Source organism: Pseudorca crassidens, chromosome 11, assembly GCF_039906515.1.
Source record: "Pseudorca crassidens isolate mPseCra1 chromosome 11, mPseCra1.hap1, whole genome shotgun sequence".
Classification (NCBI taxonomy): domain Eukaryota; kingdom Metazoa; phylum Chordata; class Mammalia; order Artiodactyla; family Delphinidae; genus Pseudorca; species Pseudorca crassidens.
In genome coordinates this window covers 48,850,898-48,864,835 of record NC_090306.1, presented here as the reverse complement: position 1 = coordinate 48,864,835, position 13,938 = coordinate 48,850,898, and the positions used below count along the sequence as shown (strand labels likewise).

Here is a 13,938-nt window from a genome sequence, read left to right as displayed (position 1 = left end):
CATGTGTGCCTACTCACACTGGATTCTGCTGTGGCTGAACAGGGGGCAAGCTTTCCAGGCCCTTCTCCCAAGCAGCTACAGCCATGGCAATCTCCTCCTCAGATAGGGTAGCCAGCTCCTCCTCCTATGAAGAGTGGACAGTATCCCTCACCAGGTGAGGGGGGGGGGTGCGTAAAGAACTCTTCTCCTTGCTCTCCATGAACTGAAAAAGTTAGCAGTCATGCTCAAAGTCCCTCTCCAAGCCACCCACCACCTCACGCACTGAGGCTCTGTGGGGACCCCTCTGCTCTGTTCCAAACCTCAGGCTCATTGCTGACAGCCCTCCCCTCAAGGAAGCTGGGCTGGGGCTGCTTTTGGAGGTAGGGCCGGAGGGCCAGGGCACCCTGCTGCTTCAGCACAGTCTCTGCAGCTCGCTGACATGGCTCCTGAGAACTCAGTGTCTGGAACCAGCTGTGCAGGGCACGCAGCTCCTCTGTGGCATGGAAGAAAAGAGGCAATCAGTAAGACCAAGAATGGGCAGGCGGGAAGGGACCTCCTCCCCTTCTTCACAAAGTTTCTCCAGCTGCCTTTCCCAGTTCCCTCAGCCACCTTTCTGCTATAGCTGCCCTGTCAAGCTACACATCAAAATGGGTCCTCAATATTCTATTGCCCACTCTGTAACCCCAACACCAAGCTCCTGGGGTTGGGGCTGGTGGAGAAGTGATATGCACAGTTCTCACCAGGGAGGTATGCCGGGTCTTGGAGTAATGGATATAGTGCTCCCCACAAAACAATGTCAGCTAGAGATTCTGTCTCCTTTGTTGAGGAAAGAAAGGAAGAAGTACACAGGTGAGACACTCAGGTTCTTCCCAATTGACATAACAGTATCGTACATTTCCTAAGCACTTACTATGTGTCAAGCACTGTGCTAAGCATTTTAAATTACCTCTCTTAATCTTCACAATAACCCACTGAGGCGGACAGTAATACACTACCCTCACTTCAAAGGTGAAAAAAATGAAGTTTAAAGTGTTTTTGTGAGTTTTAAAGTTTACACTGCTAGTAAGTGGCAGTTTGGAAGTTCTGAACTCTGAATACAGTCTTCCCTCTTAATTCGTATATCATACAGCTTTTCCCAGTACCCATCTCAAGGCGCAACTCACCCCAGCCAGGAATGGACAGCTCCGACGACTCAAGCTGTGGTCAATATGAGTCAGGGCTCTCCGGACCGGGCTAAAAACATCTTCTCCCTTCTTCCCTTGGACCACTAAATAGTATAGGGCAGCGGACAAAGCTGGCTAAAATGCAGGAGACACGGGTCAGGGCAGCCATGCAGAGCAAGAGCCTGCCTGCCATTCCCCACATCTCAGTCCTACCTGCAGCTCTGTCGCTTCCCATTCCAGCCACTGGTTGGTGAGGTCATCTTGCTCCCAGCCAGATAACAGAAAGAAGTATCTACCCAGGAAGAGAGCAACAGAGGTAGAATTAAAGGGGCCCATTTGTCTAGCCCATTTCTCACCCCCCAGTGAAACAGTGGTTGTAAACAAGGCTACACAGAGGACAATAATCCCTGATTCTATTCAGCCACCTCCCTGCATCAAGAACCAGTACTGACCGACAGATTGCACTGGTGGAGAAGAGGTAGTTGCCACTATCCAGTTGCAAGACAGGAACCTTAGGCCGGGTCAGGAACGGGACCACACACTCTGACCCGGGAGAGGAAGATGGGTGAAAAACAGAGAAAAGAAAAGAAATGCTTTGTCAACTTAGAGGGACAACTTTACGGCGGGGGGCGGGGGGGGGGGGCGGGGGGGGATGGGCAGTCTCACGGAGAGGGTCCAGGATAGGAGCACTGAAAGGGGGTGGGTCCAGAATGAACTGGAGAGACCAGCAGGTGTTCAGCTGAGACGGCCAGCTGGAAACAACAGATGGGGACTGCAGCGAGGAGGTGGTGGTACTGGGGTAGTGCTGCAGCCAAGAAGTGGAACAACTGAAAGTAATCAGGATATCTGAGACTGATCTGAGCTACAGTGGGAGAACAAAATTAAGAGAACTGGGAGGACTGACAAGAGAACCACTTAAGAGTCACCCAAACAGATGGCTGGGAATGAGAAGAGGTAAACCGAAGAGAGTATGTGTGTCTCTGTGTGCTTAGGAAAGGAAAGCAAGGTTTCCTAAGAACGACAAAGGAGAACCTGGCGGTTATCATGTGAGTGACGTGTGGTGGGGGGGTTGCCTGATAGGGGTGGGAGAAGGTTGGAAAAGGGAAAGAGGTTCACTAGAGTGAGGCGAGGTCCTGGAAGAGGAAGGAGGGAAGGCAAGAGAAGGGTACATTGAGGGTAATTAAGGGAAGTGACGGATGAAAGGTACGACTGGGAAGAAAGAGGGGATGGGGCGCCCAAGGATAATAGGGGAGAAGGTTGACGGGAGTGCGTGACGGGGGCGGGGTTGACGAAGACAACTGTAGGGTGGTCGTCGGCGTGTTTTCAGTCCCGCCCGGCTCATCCACCGCCCACCAGCACCAGCAGACTACCTTCCGGGCCTACAGTGCTGATAAGCAGCTCCGCTCTGCCCTGGGCCCTCCCGGCGGCGGCCAGCACGGGCAGGCTCCCCGGGGCGCCCTCGCTCACGAACAACCTCATTTCGCCGCGGATCCCACGCTGATGCAACCGGAACCGGTCTCCCGCCAGTGGGATGAGCGACCGCCGCGAAGCACGCCGGGAAATGGAGTTCCGAATGTGGCCTTTCCCCCGGCCAGACTCCCGGAAAGTAGACTATTTCTCCCATCATGCAACACTAGGAAACAGGAAAAGAGTGTCATAGAGACGGAGAGGCAGTAGATACTGTGCCAGAGCAGCACTTTTTTGGTGGGAGGGCCGAGGAGACCTTTACGTGTGCGGCCCGGCGCGCTTTAATCCTGTAACGCAGCCCACGGGCGGTGACGGAAACCGAGGCCCCCAGTCATCTTGCTGAAGTGGCGACGTCATGATAGCGGCTGTTCGCAATGGCTGATTCTCGATTCGAGTTCATAAGAATCAGAGTTTTAGAGTTGAGAGTTATGATAAACTTACGTTAGTGACACAATAAAAATTAGGGTACATATCCTATTAACAAAAAAGAATGTGACTATTAAATATTGATTTAATACCATTCTAAAGCGCATATGCAGCCAGGCAATCTCATTTAAAGGGAAGGGAGCATGTAAAGGAAAAAGGTAAGTTGAGGCGGAGTAAGAAGGCTAAGAGTTTGTCAATAAGTATACGTTATTCAAGGAAGCACGTATCAGTAATTGAGAAAGGGACCCTTCTTAATCATCTTTGTATACCTTTAAGATTAATTAATACCTAATTGTACTTATGAGCTGAGGTACAGAGAGGTTACTTTGTGCTATACAATGCATTGAAGATACGATTATTCACAAAATAGATATAGGCTTCTGCCTTAGCGGAGCTCACAGACTTCCTGGGAAGTCAGAAAGTCAAATAACCTTTAGCGTGTCATGAAAGTTATAATGTGGGAATGTGAAATCTGCTGTAGGGTTTCCTAGTTAGGACCCCTACCCGACTCTAAGGGGTTAAGAGAGGCCTTCTTGTGCAAATGGCCTTTCAACTGAGACCTAGCTGATGAGAAAGAGTTAGCCTGGTGGAGGTTGGTAGGAGTGGGGAAAGGAAGTGTTTCAGGCAGAGGAAACAACTTATGCAAAGGACCAGAGACCTCAATGCTGTTTAGGAATGTGAGGAAGTAGTGTGTGGCTGGAGTATGGAGTTTGTGGTGGGGAGTGTGAAAACACTGGGCTAAAAGGAGAAAGCCTCTGTAAACCACACTGTAAAATTTGGACTTTACTCTGAGGAAAATGGGAAGCCTTTGAATGGTTAAGTCAGGGGAGTGGCAGGCCATTTTTATGTTTTAGAAGCATCACTCTGGCTGCTGTGCCAAGAATGGACTGGAGAGGAGTAGAACTATATGCAAGGAGACTAGTTCAAAGGTCATATTATCTGGGCTGAAAAGGGCAGTAGTTGTAGGGATTAAAGGAAGTAGGCAGGTTGGAAAGATTCAGTAATCAATTAAATGTGAGTGGTGAGGAAACGAGAAATTAAGGTTGGCTGCCAGGTTTCTGGCATGGGCAATTGGGTACATCCTCTATGCACTCCAACAGATGATAGTATTTCCCCTATCATAGTGTTTATCACACTGTATTTTAATTGTTATGAGAGGGCATCTGTTTTTTTTTTTTGGCCACGCCAAAAAATGAGAAATCTTAGCTCCCAAACCAGGGACGGAACCCATGCCCCCTGCAGTGGAAGAGCTGAGTCCTAACCACTGGACCGCCAGGGAATTCCCCAAGAGAGGGCCTCTTAATTGACAATGCCTAGCACATGGTCCTTGCCCTGGCACGTATGGCAGTAAGCATTCAATAAATATTTATAAATTTAAATTTAACTTGGGAGTTCCCTGGTGGCCTAGATTTTAGGATTCCGGGCTTTCACTGCCATGGCCCGGGTTCAGTCCCTGGTTGGGGAACTGAGATCCGTCAAGCAGCATGGTGCAGCCAAAAAAGAAAATAAATAAATAGGGGCTTCCCTGGGGGCACAGTGGTTAAGAATCTACCTGCCAATGCAGGGGACACGGGTCCCAGCCCTGGTCCGGGAAGATCCCACATGCCGCAGAGCAACTAAGCCCATGCGCCACAACTACTGAGCCTGCGCTCTAGAGCCCGCAAGCCACAACTACTGAAGCCCGCGTGCCTAGAGCCCATGCTCCACAACAAAGAGAAGCCACTGCAATGAGAAGCCTGTGCACTGCAACAAAGACCCAACACAGCCAAAAATAAATAAGTATATTTAACTTAATAGTTGTACTAGAAGAGAAACAGATTTGGGGGGGAAGCTGACAAGTTCAGTTCAGAACATACTATGTTTGTAGTACCTATGAAAAACCCAAGTGGAGTTTTTCAGTGGACAATGGATTAGACTGGAGCTCCAGAGAAAGAGCTGGACCAGAGATATGGTGCCAGCAACGTATGGAGGCCATTTGAGCTGGGGAGAGAATAAGATCACCTATGGTGTATAGAATGCAAAGGGTACAGGATCTCAGACAGACCTCTGGAGTTTAAGAAGCAAGCAAAGTCCTTCCTTATGCAACAGAGAAGGAACTGCTGAAAAGGTCAACTGTGTTGGCTGTTGCTGAGATGTCAAGCAACATAAGGACTGCAGAGTGTCCCTGCAAAGTTAGGGGTGACCCTATGAGGAGTGAGCTTGCAAAGGTGAGGGAGTGAGGGGAAAGGAAATGGAGACCCCCATTTAGGCAACTTTCTCAAGAAGTTTGACTGTAAGAAGGAAGACAGAGATAGGGTGGAGAGTACAGTAAAAGGAAGTTCGTCTAAAGATGGGAGAGACTTGGATATGTTTAAAAGCTAACGGTAAGGAGCCAATAAAGAGGAAAAGGATAAAGTGCAGGAGAGATGGCAGAGAAGGCAGAAGAGGATGAGATTTGAGCACTTAACAACCACCAGATGAATGGATAAATGAATAAAGTTGGTCACTATTTTGGAAGTGGAAAGGGAGAGTTGAGAGGTAAGTTTCTCCACAAGTTGAAAACAGAGCAAACTAAGGAAGACATCACTGAGACAGAATCCCAATACTGGCAGCCTGGGCCTCAAGGCCTCAAATCATGTGTCGGGAGGAGAACTGGCTCTCTGATGTCACCAAGGGGGTGGGGCACTCCCTACCCAACATCTCCAAAGCCAGACAGAAATCCTCACATCTCGCAGTGGAGAGACTGAGAGAAGGGGAAAAGAGGCGTGGTCAGGTAAGGAGGAAGCACAGGCGTGGGGTTTAAAGCTCTGGCAACCGACAGCGGAGGTCAGTTCCCACCTTCCACCAGGGAGAAGCTAACATTAGTCCCCCATTCACCCCCATAAGCTGTCAAAGCATCCTGTACTACTTGTCCATAGTCCCTGATTCAATTGTAATTAATAAATTTATTATGTCATCAGTTAAGATCTGTCTTTAAGCTTCAAGAAGGCAAGGGCTATGTCTATCTCCTTCCCTTCTCTTATCTCCAGTAGCTGACACTGTTCTTTTTACGCAGGAGGTGCTCAGCCAATCCTTGCTAAGAGCATGAATGAATGAACCCACACACTAAAGTATGGTCCCACCCAAGAGGCTTATGTACAGAGGATCATATCAAGGCTGCTCAGCTCCCCAAAACACATCCTAAATTGAGAGGATGGTATTTTCACCTCTTCCTCAAACTCTGAACCCCTCTGTGTTTCTCCCAGCCACTTTCTCTTTCTCTCCAACTTGGTCTTAGTATTTCTCTGGCACTCTGTTTCTCTGTCTTTGTGTTTTTCTGAATCTGCACAGGAAGTACGCAGTTTTAGGTCTGAGGTGATTGGCAATAGAAACATTGGTGCTTGTGTAAATTTAATAAAGAGTCACACATTTTTGTATCTTTGTCATTCATTAACTCCTGTCTCTTTGCCTGTGTTCTGTCTCAGACCTGATTCTTTCTCCTCATCTTCTTGTGTCCAGCTCAAGAGTCCCACCACCACCCAGGACCAGCTCCTCTTGTCCCTGGATCTTCTGATTGGCCCCAGAAGGTACTTGGAAGAAAATCACCCAGCTAGACCCCCTCCTCTGATTTCCTGCCTTGCTGGTCTCGAAGCCCTGCTGACCACATCCTCTCTCACCTTACTTGCATACTTCCTCATTAGTCACATCAGCCAGGACTTCTCAGCCCCCAAAACCTCTTACTGACCCCCACTCAGGCCCTCTGCCTTACCCTCTCCTCTTACCCCAGGCTTTCTATTCTTCCTCTCTACCCCACACTGCTCTTAGAACCATGTCTCTCTGCCTGCAAGTAGCCACTCCTATCCTTTTCTGGACCTCCCTCACCCCTTTTTCCCATAGGTGACAGTACCGACGACAATGCTATCGAGCGGGTGGTGGCCAAGTACCCGGGGAAACCTAGGGCTGGGGACCCAGAGCCCTTCTCAGGGATCCCAGCTCTGTGCCCTGTACGCCTTCACTTACACTGGGGCAGATGGCCGGCAGGTGTCTCTGGCTGAAGGGGACAGGTTCCTACTGCTTCAAAAGACCAACTCAGACTGGTGGTTGGTAAGGCGCCTGGGAACACCCTCCACCTCTCGCCCCATCTTCATCCCAGCTGCCTCCATGACAGAGGAATTCAGCCCTTCCCAGAGCCCAACAACCATCACCCCCAGCCAATCCCTCTGGACTCCTGGTGAGTAAGTCCTCCCCCGTCACCTTCCTACCTCCCTGGCTTCTGGGAATTATTGGAAAGATCCCCTTCCCCGAAGCTTTTGCTAATCCTCTACTCCTACCCCTCATCCCCACCATGGTGTCCCTATCGCCTCTCCTTCCTAGTCTCAAGGCTTCTACATCTCATGTAATTTTCTACCTGCTCTTGTCTTCCCTGTGAGCCCCCAAGATCAGGGACCCAGCCAAGACCCATGGGGGGACCCTGCCCCCAACTCTTCCCATTTTTCTGTTTCCAGGGCCAAAGTTACTTCCTGGCTCCCTGGAGGAGATGCACCTGTGTCAGGAAACCCCAGGCAGAGCCCAGGCTACATCTGAGCAGCCTCCTCCTCTTCCCCCTAAAATGTGTAGAAGTATCAGTGTTAGCAACTTGAGGCCAAGCCTCCTGAAGCCCTTCCAGGAAGGACCAAGTAGAAGATCCCTTTCCCAGGAAGACTTGCTGACAGACGCCGATGCGAACATGGTGAGTCATAGTGCTTCTTCTGAGCAGTCAGTCAACAGACATTTACTGCTGGGCTTAGTTCTAGGCACATTAGCAAACAGGACAGACAGAATCTCTGCCGTCAAGGGATTCCCATGGGGATAATGAACACATAAATAAGATAGCCCTTGGTACTAAAAAGCACTACCAAGAAGCTAAATGTGGTGGAGGATGAATGTAGTGGTCTAGGAAATGCATCTCTGAGGAAATGACATTTAGTTGAATCTGCATGAGGAGAGACAGCCCTGAAACAAATGAGGAGATGAGAAGGAATTCTAGCTGAGGGACAGCAAGTAGCAAAGATCCTGAGGGTACGTGGAACCTGCAAAATGATAGAGGGACTGAAAGGCCAGCTTAGCTTTGCTTTTGTCTCTCAGCCTCTTGACTCCTGGCCCAGGGCAGGGTTTTTTGCTGCGTCCTGTCTTGCTAGCTCAGGTCACCAGCAAGTTTCCTCTAGAGATGGAACTCCCTTGATCTTCCTGAAGATTCAGCCCCTCCCCTCTCTCTTACTTACTAGTGGGTGAAAAATGGCCCCTCCTCTCTCACACTCCGCTAGCAGGGGCCTCTGACCCCTCTCTGTCTCCTTTTACTCTGGAGGATGTGAGGGTGGGACGCTCCTCTTGACCCCTCCCTCCATACACACGGAAAGCCTGTTCCCCTTTCCTGAGGTCCTCTGGTGGGGGTGGGGTGGGGGAGGAGGGAAGTTGGCAACAGGAAGTGAGGAGAAAAGCAAAGACTGTGAGGGAGGGAGTCAAAAAAAAAAAAAAAAACAGAAAAAAAACAGCTGCAGGAGACTAGGGTTTCTTCCTCAGTACCTGGGTCACCCCAGCCAGGAGGTGGTGGTGAGAAAATGGTGGGGGAGAGAGGAGGAGATGGTTAGGAGAGAGAAGATCGGGGAGGGGCTCAGGTAGAATAACTACCTCTTTCTTCCCCCTTTCCTTGCAGGCAAGACCCCAGACCTTCATGTCAGAGCCCCCTGTGTACTGCAACCTGGTGGACCTTCGCCGCTGTCCCCGGTCCCCACCCACAAGCCCTGCATGTCCCCCGCTGCAGAGGCTGGACGCCTGGGAGCAGCACTTGGACCCCAACTTTGGACGCTGCTTCTACATAAATTCGCTGACTGGCTGCAAATCCTGGAAGCCTCCACGCCACACTCGCACCCGAGAGATGGTGAGACCTTCCCTCCTGCTTGTCCCTTGTCCCTTCAATCTCCTTCTTTCCCCTACTGATCCCCAAAGTAGTATGTTTTCTCACTGGGACTCTCAGAAGATCAGACAAATCAAAAAATTTTTAAGAAGGGTGTCGAGAGCCGATTGAGGTGGCATCTGGATGGAGTTTTGCCTTTCCCTCTCTCCAGAACCCTGGCTCCATGGAGGGGCCACAGACCATGAATAAGGACAACGGTGTCTTGGAACCTCAGGCAAAGGACTCAGAATCTGGCACAGGGACGCCAGGACTTTTCGACTCCCAGGTGAGATTCCCGCCCCCCCATCACATGCAGGAAAAGCCATCCTTTTAGACTTTCTCTTTTATGCAAGACATTCTTCTTCAGCACCCCACCACACCCCCTGACTCACACCCCCACATCCGCACCCCTCTTCCCCCTACAGCCAGGGACTCCGAAGTTAAAGTTTCCTCCACCTGTTTCTCCAATCCCCTCCCCCAGGGTTCACCCTCCCTCTGCAGACTCGCCTCCCAGCTCGACCCCTCAGACCAGCCTTCGGCTCTGCAGTCCCCTCGGCCACTGCCGCAGGTCCTGGACGACCCCCATGTAAGTCTCCCGTTTCCTTGTGAACGTGAAGATCCTCCCTGCCCAGCCCCCAGTTCTTGCCCCTTCAGAAAGGTCTTCCTCTTTCTGAGCGTTCTCTGGGTATCCTCTCTTACCGAGCACCGCCCGCTCAACTTTAAAGGACCTCACTCCTGGGAGATCCCCTGGGGAAAGCCATGGTGACTGTGGGGGGCTCTGGGTGGCTTATTGATACCTTTCCTTCCTCTTGCCAGGAGGTGGAAAGGTCGGGCATGCTCAACATGACGAAGATCGCCCAGGGCGGCCGCAAGCTCCGGTGAGAACTGGGAACACAGCAGGGGCGGGGACTGTCGGATTCCGCGGGTAGCGCCAAGTGTTGGGCCCTCGCGGACGCGAATGTAAATGACCTCTGCACTATTATCACTGCCCCCGCCGCCCCTGCAGGAAGAACTGGGGCCCATCTTGGGTAGTACTAGCGGGTAACAGCCTGGTGTTCTACCGAGAGCCACCGCCGACCGCCCCCTGCACCGTCTGGGTGAGTGTGAGGGAGGGGAGCAGCGGGGGGGCACGAGGGGTTCCGGCACAACTTCTACAGGCCTCAGGCCTACCGGGGTGGGGGGGGGAGGGGGAGGGCACGTCGAGAGGAAGGAGCGCAGCCTCCCGTGTCCTCGCAGTCCACCGGGTGAGAGGGAGGCCGTGAGGGGAACAGCGCCGTGGCTTCAGTTTCTCCCCGGATCGCCAGGGACCGGCGGGTAGCCGACCCGAAAGCAGCGTCGACCTGCGCGGGGCCGCCCTGGCCCATGGCCGCCAGCTGTCCAGCCGCCGCAACGTCCTACACGTGAGCGCTCTCCCGCTCATCCCCGAAGCCCCGCCCGGCCCGAGGGTGCGCCCCCAGTTTCCCTCACGGGTCTCCCGCTGGGCCTCCCTGCTCTTTATGCTCCTTCCCGCTGACTCAAGCCTTTTCCCCGCGGGCCCCTCAGATCCGCACGGTCCCTGGCCACGAGTTCCTGCTGCAGTCAGACCACGAGGCCGAGCTACGCGCTTGGCACTGTGCACTGCGGGCGGTCATCGAGCGCCTGGTGAGATGGGTGGGAGGTGGCAGGACAGTGACCCGGGAGAGGCTTGGGCGGGCAGAAGGAGTGGAGAAGGAACTGTAGGATGTGGGGTGGTGAGGGACAAGGTGGCAGGTAGAGCCCTGGGGTGGGCCTGGGATGTGTGGGACCCCAGCAGCTGGCAAGGGGGGTGCAGATTTCTCTCCTAGCTCTCTTCCAACCTCTGATTCGGCCCATCTTGCTGTGCTGATATAGGATCGAGAGAACCCCCTGGAGCTGCGTCTGTCCGGTTCGGGACCTGCGGAGCTGGGTGAACTGAGTGCGGGGGAGGACGAAGAAGTGGAGTCCGAGCCGGTGTCCAAGCCACTGCTGCGGATCAGCAGCCGTCGGAGCTCCAGTTAAGGGGCAGGCCTGGTGGGCGGGGTCTGGGGGCTTTTCCCTGCTCCTCGGAGCCACAGTGGCGGCTGCTCTCATGCTCAGATTCCACTTGCTTCCGCAGGTCGGTGTCCGGAAGGAGCTGAGCAGAACCGGGTACGAAACAAACTAAAGCGGCTTATCGCAAAGAGACCGCCCTTGCAAACCCTGCAGGAGCGGGGTCTGCTCCGAGGTGAGATGGGCTGGGCCACCTAAGGCCCTTCTTAGTGCCTGCTTTAGTGTTTTTTTTTTTTTTTGCTTTAGTGTTTTTGCAAGCACTTTTATTTACATTCCGGATCTCGGCATCAGCCCATTTCATGGATGAGAAAACTTCAGCGAGGCTCAGGGTAGAGCTTCCCAGAACTAGATCAGCAGACTTCTGAGACCACTGCTTTTCGCCCCTGCAGCTGATTTTTGGGGGGAGGGGGTATACTTCCTTGCCCAGACCTGGAACAGGCAGGCAGGAGAGCCAGCCCAACTTTGGGGTGAAGACCCGTGCTAGAAAGAGCTTTCATGGGTGACGCTGTCACTGGCTTCCCACCTCACTCTGTGCCTCCCCAGACCAGGTGTTCGGCTGCCAGTTGGAATCACTGTGCCAGCGGGAAGGGGACACTGTGCCCAGCTTTGTGCGGCTCTGCGTTGCTGCTGTGGATAAGAGAGGTCACTTTCCCAGAGACCCCAGAATCTCCCCTTCTAACAGGCCAAGGCCCAGAACTCCCCACCTCCCCCATCCTAGTCTTCCTTCTGCCGTTTTTTCACTCTACCCTCAGATCCCTCACCAGCACACACTTTAGAGCAAGAATCCTTATCTGCTCCCTGCCTTATCTCCTAGGTCTAAATGTGGATGGCATTTACCGGGTGAGCGGGAACTTGGCAGTGGTCCAGAAACTTCGCTTCTTGGTGGACAGAGGTGAGGTGGCTCTGGGCAGGTGTGGTACTAAGAACTTCATGTATCAGAATCACAGGTGGTTCTGAGTGAGGGAGCTGGCAGAAAAGGGACGTCTTCTGTCTTGAGCTACATGTCTTAGTGCTTGATCTCTTCTTATACATGTTGCAGAGCGGGCAATCACCTCCGATGGGAGATACATGTTCCCAGAACAGCCAGGACAAGGTACTTACATGGAGGGCCCTTCAGACCCTTAAAAGTCACCCACATCATCCCTGCTCCCCGTGGATTCCCCCGTGTCCTGCTTCTGGGGGGTTGTCCCCATCCTGATTTCTGCCGTCTTGCCCCACTGTGGACCCCTTAGGCATTCCTGTGGTCTGCCTTAACTGAATCTTTTCCCAAACTCCTGATCTCTCAGTTTCTGGGTCCCTCTGGCCATTTCTGAGCCCCTCTGTACCTCCTTCTCCTTCCAGAAGGCCGATTAGATTTGGACAGTGCTGAGTGGGATGACATTCATGTGATCACTGGAGCCTTGAAGCTTTTTCTCAGGGAGCTACCCCAGCCTCTGGTACCCCCACTGCTGCTGCCCCATTTTCGTGCTGCCCTTGGTAAAGGATGGGAGCCTTGGGCAATACCCTTGATATGGGGTGGAGGGGAAGTGGGGGGAGCATGAGTGATAAAGAATAGAGTAGAGGTTCCCTTATACTCTTCTGTCCCATCCTGAGCACAGAGATGGAAAATAACTTTCAACTAATGTGCCAACTCCAGTTGTTGTTTTGCTGAGTGTTTAGAGGGCTGAGTTTAAAAGAATTCTAAGGTTGCAGTTGGGCTCAGCAAAAAAGAAAGCTGTGATAGATTAATGATGTCTTCACCGAGCATGGGAAAGAGTAGTGAGTTTACCCACCCTGCCCTAGCACCTTCCCTAACCTCACTCCCATGCCCTTCCCATCACTCTCTCTCTAGCACTCTCTGAATCAGAACAGCGCCTCTCTCAAATACAAGAATTAATAAGCTCAATGCCGAAGCCCAACCATGACACTCTACAGTACCTCCTGGAGCATTTATGCAGGTCAGGAAGACTGAACATCTTTGTTCATGTTGGGAGAGGGTGGGATGGGGCCTGCAGCTGGGACTCTGTGTTCAGATGGGGTGAAGGTAGGGAAACACCTAAGTTTAGTGGGTGATGGAGGAAATAAGCAACCGCTGTGCAGAGCACGTATTACCAGAGTCAAAGCCTTTTTGCTCAGTCAGCATCAAATGGGGAACTGGGGACCAAGACAAGCCCAGGGATGCTGCGAGAGAAATAAGGAAAATCTCACCCTCTCCCTTCCCTCTGCTTCTTTGTCTTTCACTGGGACAGTAGGGATGACTTATTTGGTGGAGTTGGACCTGGGCAGTGACCTCTGAGAGAGCATAGCCATTTGAATTAAAGCCTCCCAAATTGTGAGCAGAGAGGACTCTAGGGGCAGTCTCTGAAGTTGGGAAGAGGTGGGTGTATCCTAGGTTGTATCTTCAAGTTGTATCCTGAAGGCTTCTCCATTGGTTTCATCTCCGTCCCCCTGGAGGCTCTCTCCTTGATTTTCTTCAGCCGCGGCATGGAGGGATCCCAAAGTGAACTCTTCCTCAAACCTCTGAAGGGTTAGATTTGTTTGCAGTGGCAAGGCTGCTGCCCTATGGCCCTGTCTCTTGGCCTTTGCCCACAGGGTGATAGCACACTCAGACAAGAACCGCATGACCTCCCACAACCTGGGAATTGTGTTTGGACCAACCCTATTTCGACCGGAGCAGGAGACATCTGACCCAGCGGCCCATGCCCTCTACCCTGGGCAGCTCGTCCAGCTGATGCTCACCGACTACACCAGCCTCTTCCGCTGACTGGGGCAAGGTAGAAGAGAAAATGTGTCTCCGGTGATTTCTGTTGGATAGCCTTTGGTGGGGGTTGTTCTGCTTTGAGGATATCCCTTTAAATCCTGTGTCTACCAGATGACTGTCTCCATCTTTGTGAGTTGGACCTGAGGGGTTGGGAAAGGGTGAGGAAGCTTCTCTAAAGAGGGAAGTAGATGGATTAAACCCTGCTTCTCTAGTTCCCTGTCATTACC

The 13,938-nt window shown here is 52.3% G+C and overlaps 2 protein-coding genes across 7 annotated transcripts in view; one reads left to right on the top strand and one right to left on the bottom strand.

Moving 5' to 3' along the window:
- Nucleotides 1-2,678, bottom strand: part of MARS1 (methionyl-tRNA synthetase 1) — an 18,194-nt gene extending 15,516 nt beyond the window's left edge. Inside the window, exons 1-7 of one of the 3 annotated variants that reach the window (XM_067697087.1) lie at nucleotides 2,513-2,678; nucleotides 1,595-1,685; nucleotides 1,356-1,434; nucleotides 1,143-1,277; nucleotides 720-795; nucleotides 300-472; nucleotides 18-124 (exon numbers count right to left, since the gene is read on the bottom strand). In XM_067697087.1, the coding sequence (XP_067553188.1) occupies nucleotides 18-124; nucleotides 300-472; nucleotides 720-795; nucleotides 1,143-1,277; nucleotides 1,356-1,434; nucleotides 1,595-1,685; nucleotides 2,513-2,621 (770 nt within the window). In that variant the 5' untranslated portion in view covers nucleotides 2,622-2,678. Of the gene's footprint in view, nucleotides 1-17; nucleotides 125-299; nucleotides 473-719; nucleotides 796-1,142; nucleotides 1,278-1,355; nucleotides 1,435-1,594; nucleotides 1,686-2,512 lie in introns of those variants that run through there. The other 2 variants (XM_067697088.1, XM_067697089.1) reach the window with 2 other exon arrangements.
- Nucleotides 1,862-13,938, top strand: ARHGAP9 (Rho GTPase activating protein 9). 4 transcript variants are annotated; one of them, XM_067697091.1, is made up of 19 exons: nucleotides 1,862-2,096; nucleotides 6,513-6,580; nucleotides 6,891-7,224; nucleotides 7,499-7,722; nucleotides 8,686-8,910; nucleotides 9,098-9,211; nucleotides 9,407-9,511; nucleotides 9,742-9,803; nucleotides 9,932-10,022; nucleotides 10,230-10,370; nucleotides 10,468-10,566; nucleotides 10,795-10,936; nucleotides 11,039-11,146; nucleotides 11,515-11,613; nucleotides 11,786-11,863; nucleotides 12,011-12,064; nucleotides 12,313-12,447; nucleotides 12,803-12,908; nucleotides 13,543-13,938. In XM_067697091.1, exons 1-19 carry the CDS (start codon nucleotides 2,087-2,089, stop codon nucleotides 13,712-13,714), a joined length of 2,367 nt encoding a protein of 788 aa, XP_067553192.1. In that variant the 5' UTR covers nucleotides 1,862-2,086; the 3' UTR covers nucleotides 13,715-13,938. The 4 variants fall into 4 exon arrangements, with proteins under 4 accessions (XP_067553192.1, XP_067553194.1, XP_067553193.1 ...); XM_067697092.1 differs by having other exon boundaries at nucleotides 1,864-2,096; nucleotides 10,230-10,325; nucleotides 13,543-13,934; XM_067697093.1 differs by lacking the exon at nucleotides 11,515-11,613 and having other exon boundaries at nucleotides 13,543-13,937.

What these genes read in the sequence shown, in the direction of transcription:
- ARHGAP9 (XM_067697091.1), top strand. An exon ending in CAGACGCCGATGCGAACATG is followed by an intron (nt 7,723 to 8,685) that starts GTGAGTCATAGT and finishes CTTTCCTTGCAG; the next exon opens with GCAAGACCCCAGACCTTCAT. An exon ending in CAGGGCGGCCGCAAGCTCCG is followed by an intron (nt 9,804 to 9,931) that starts GTGAGAACTGGG and finishes CCGCCCCTGCAG; the next exon opens with GAAGAACTGGGGCCCATCTT.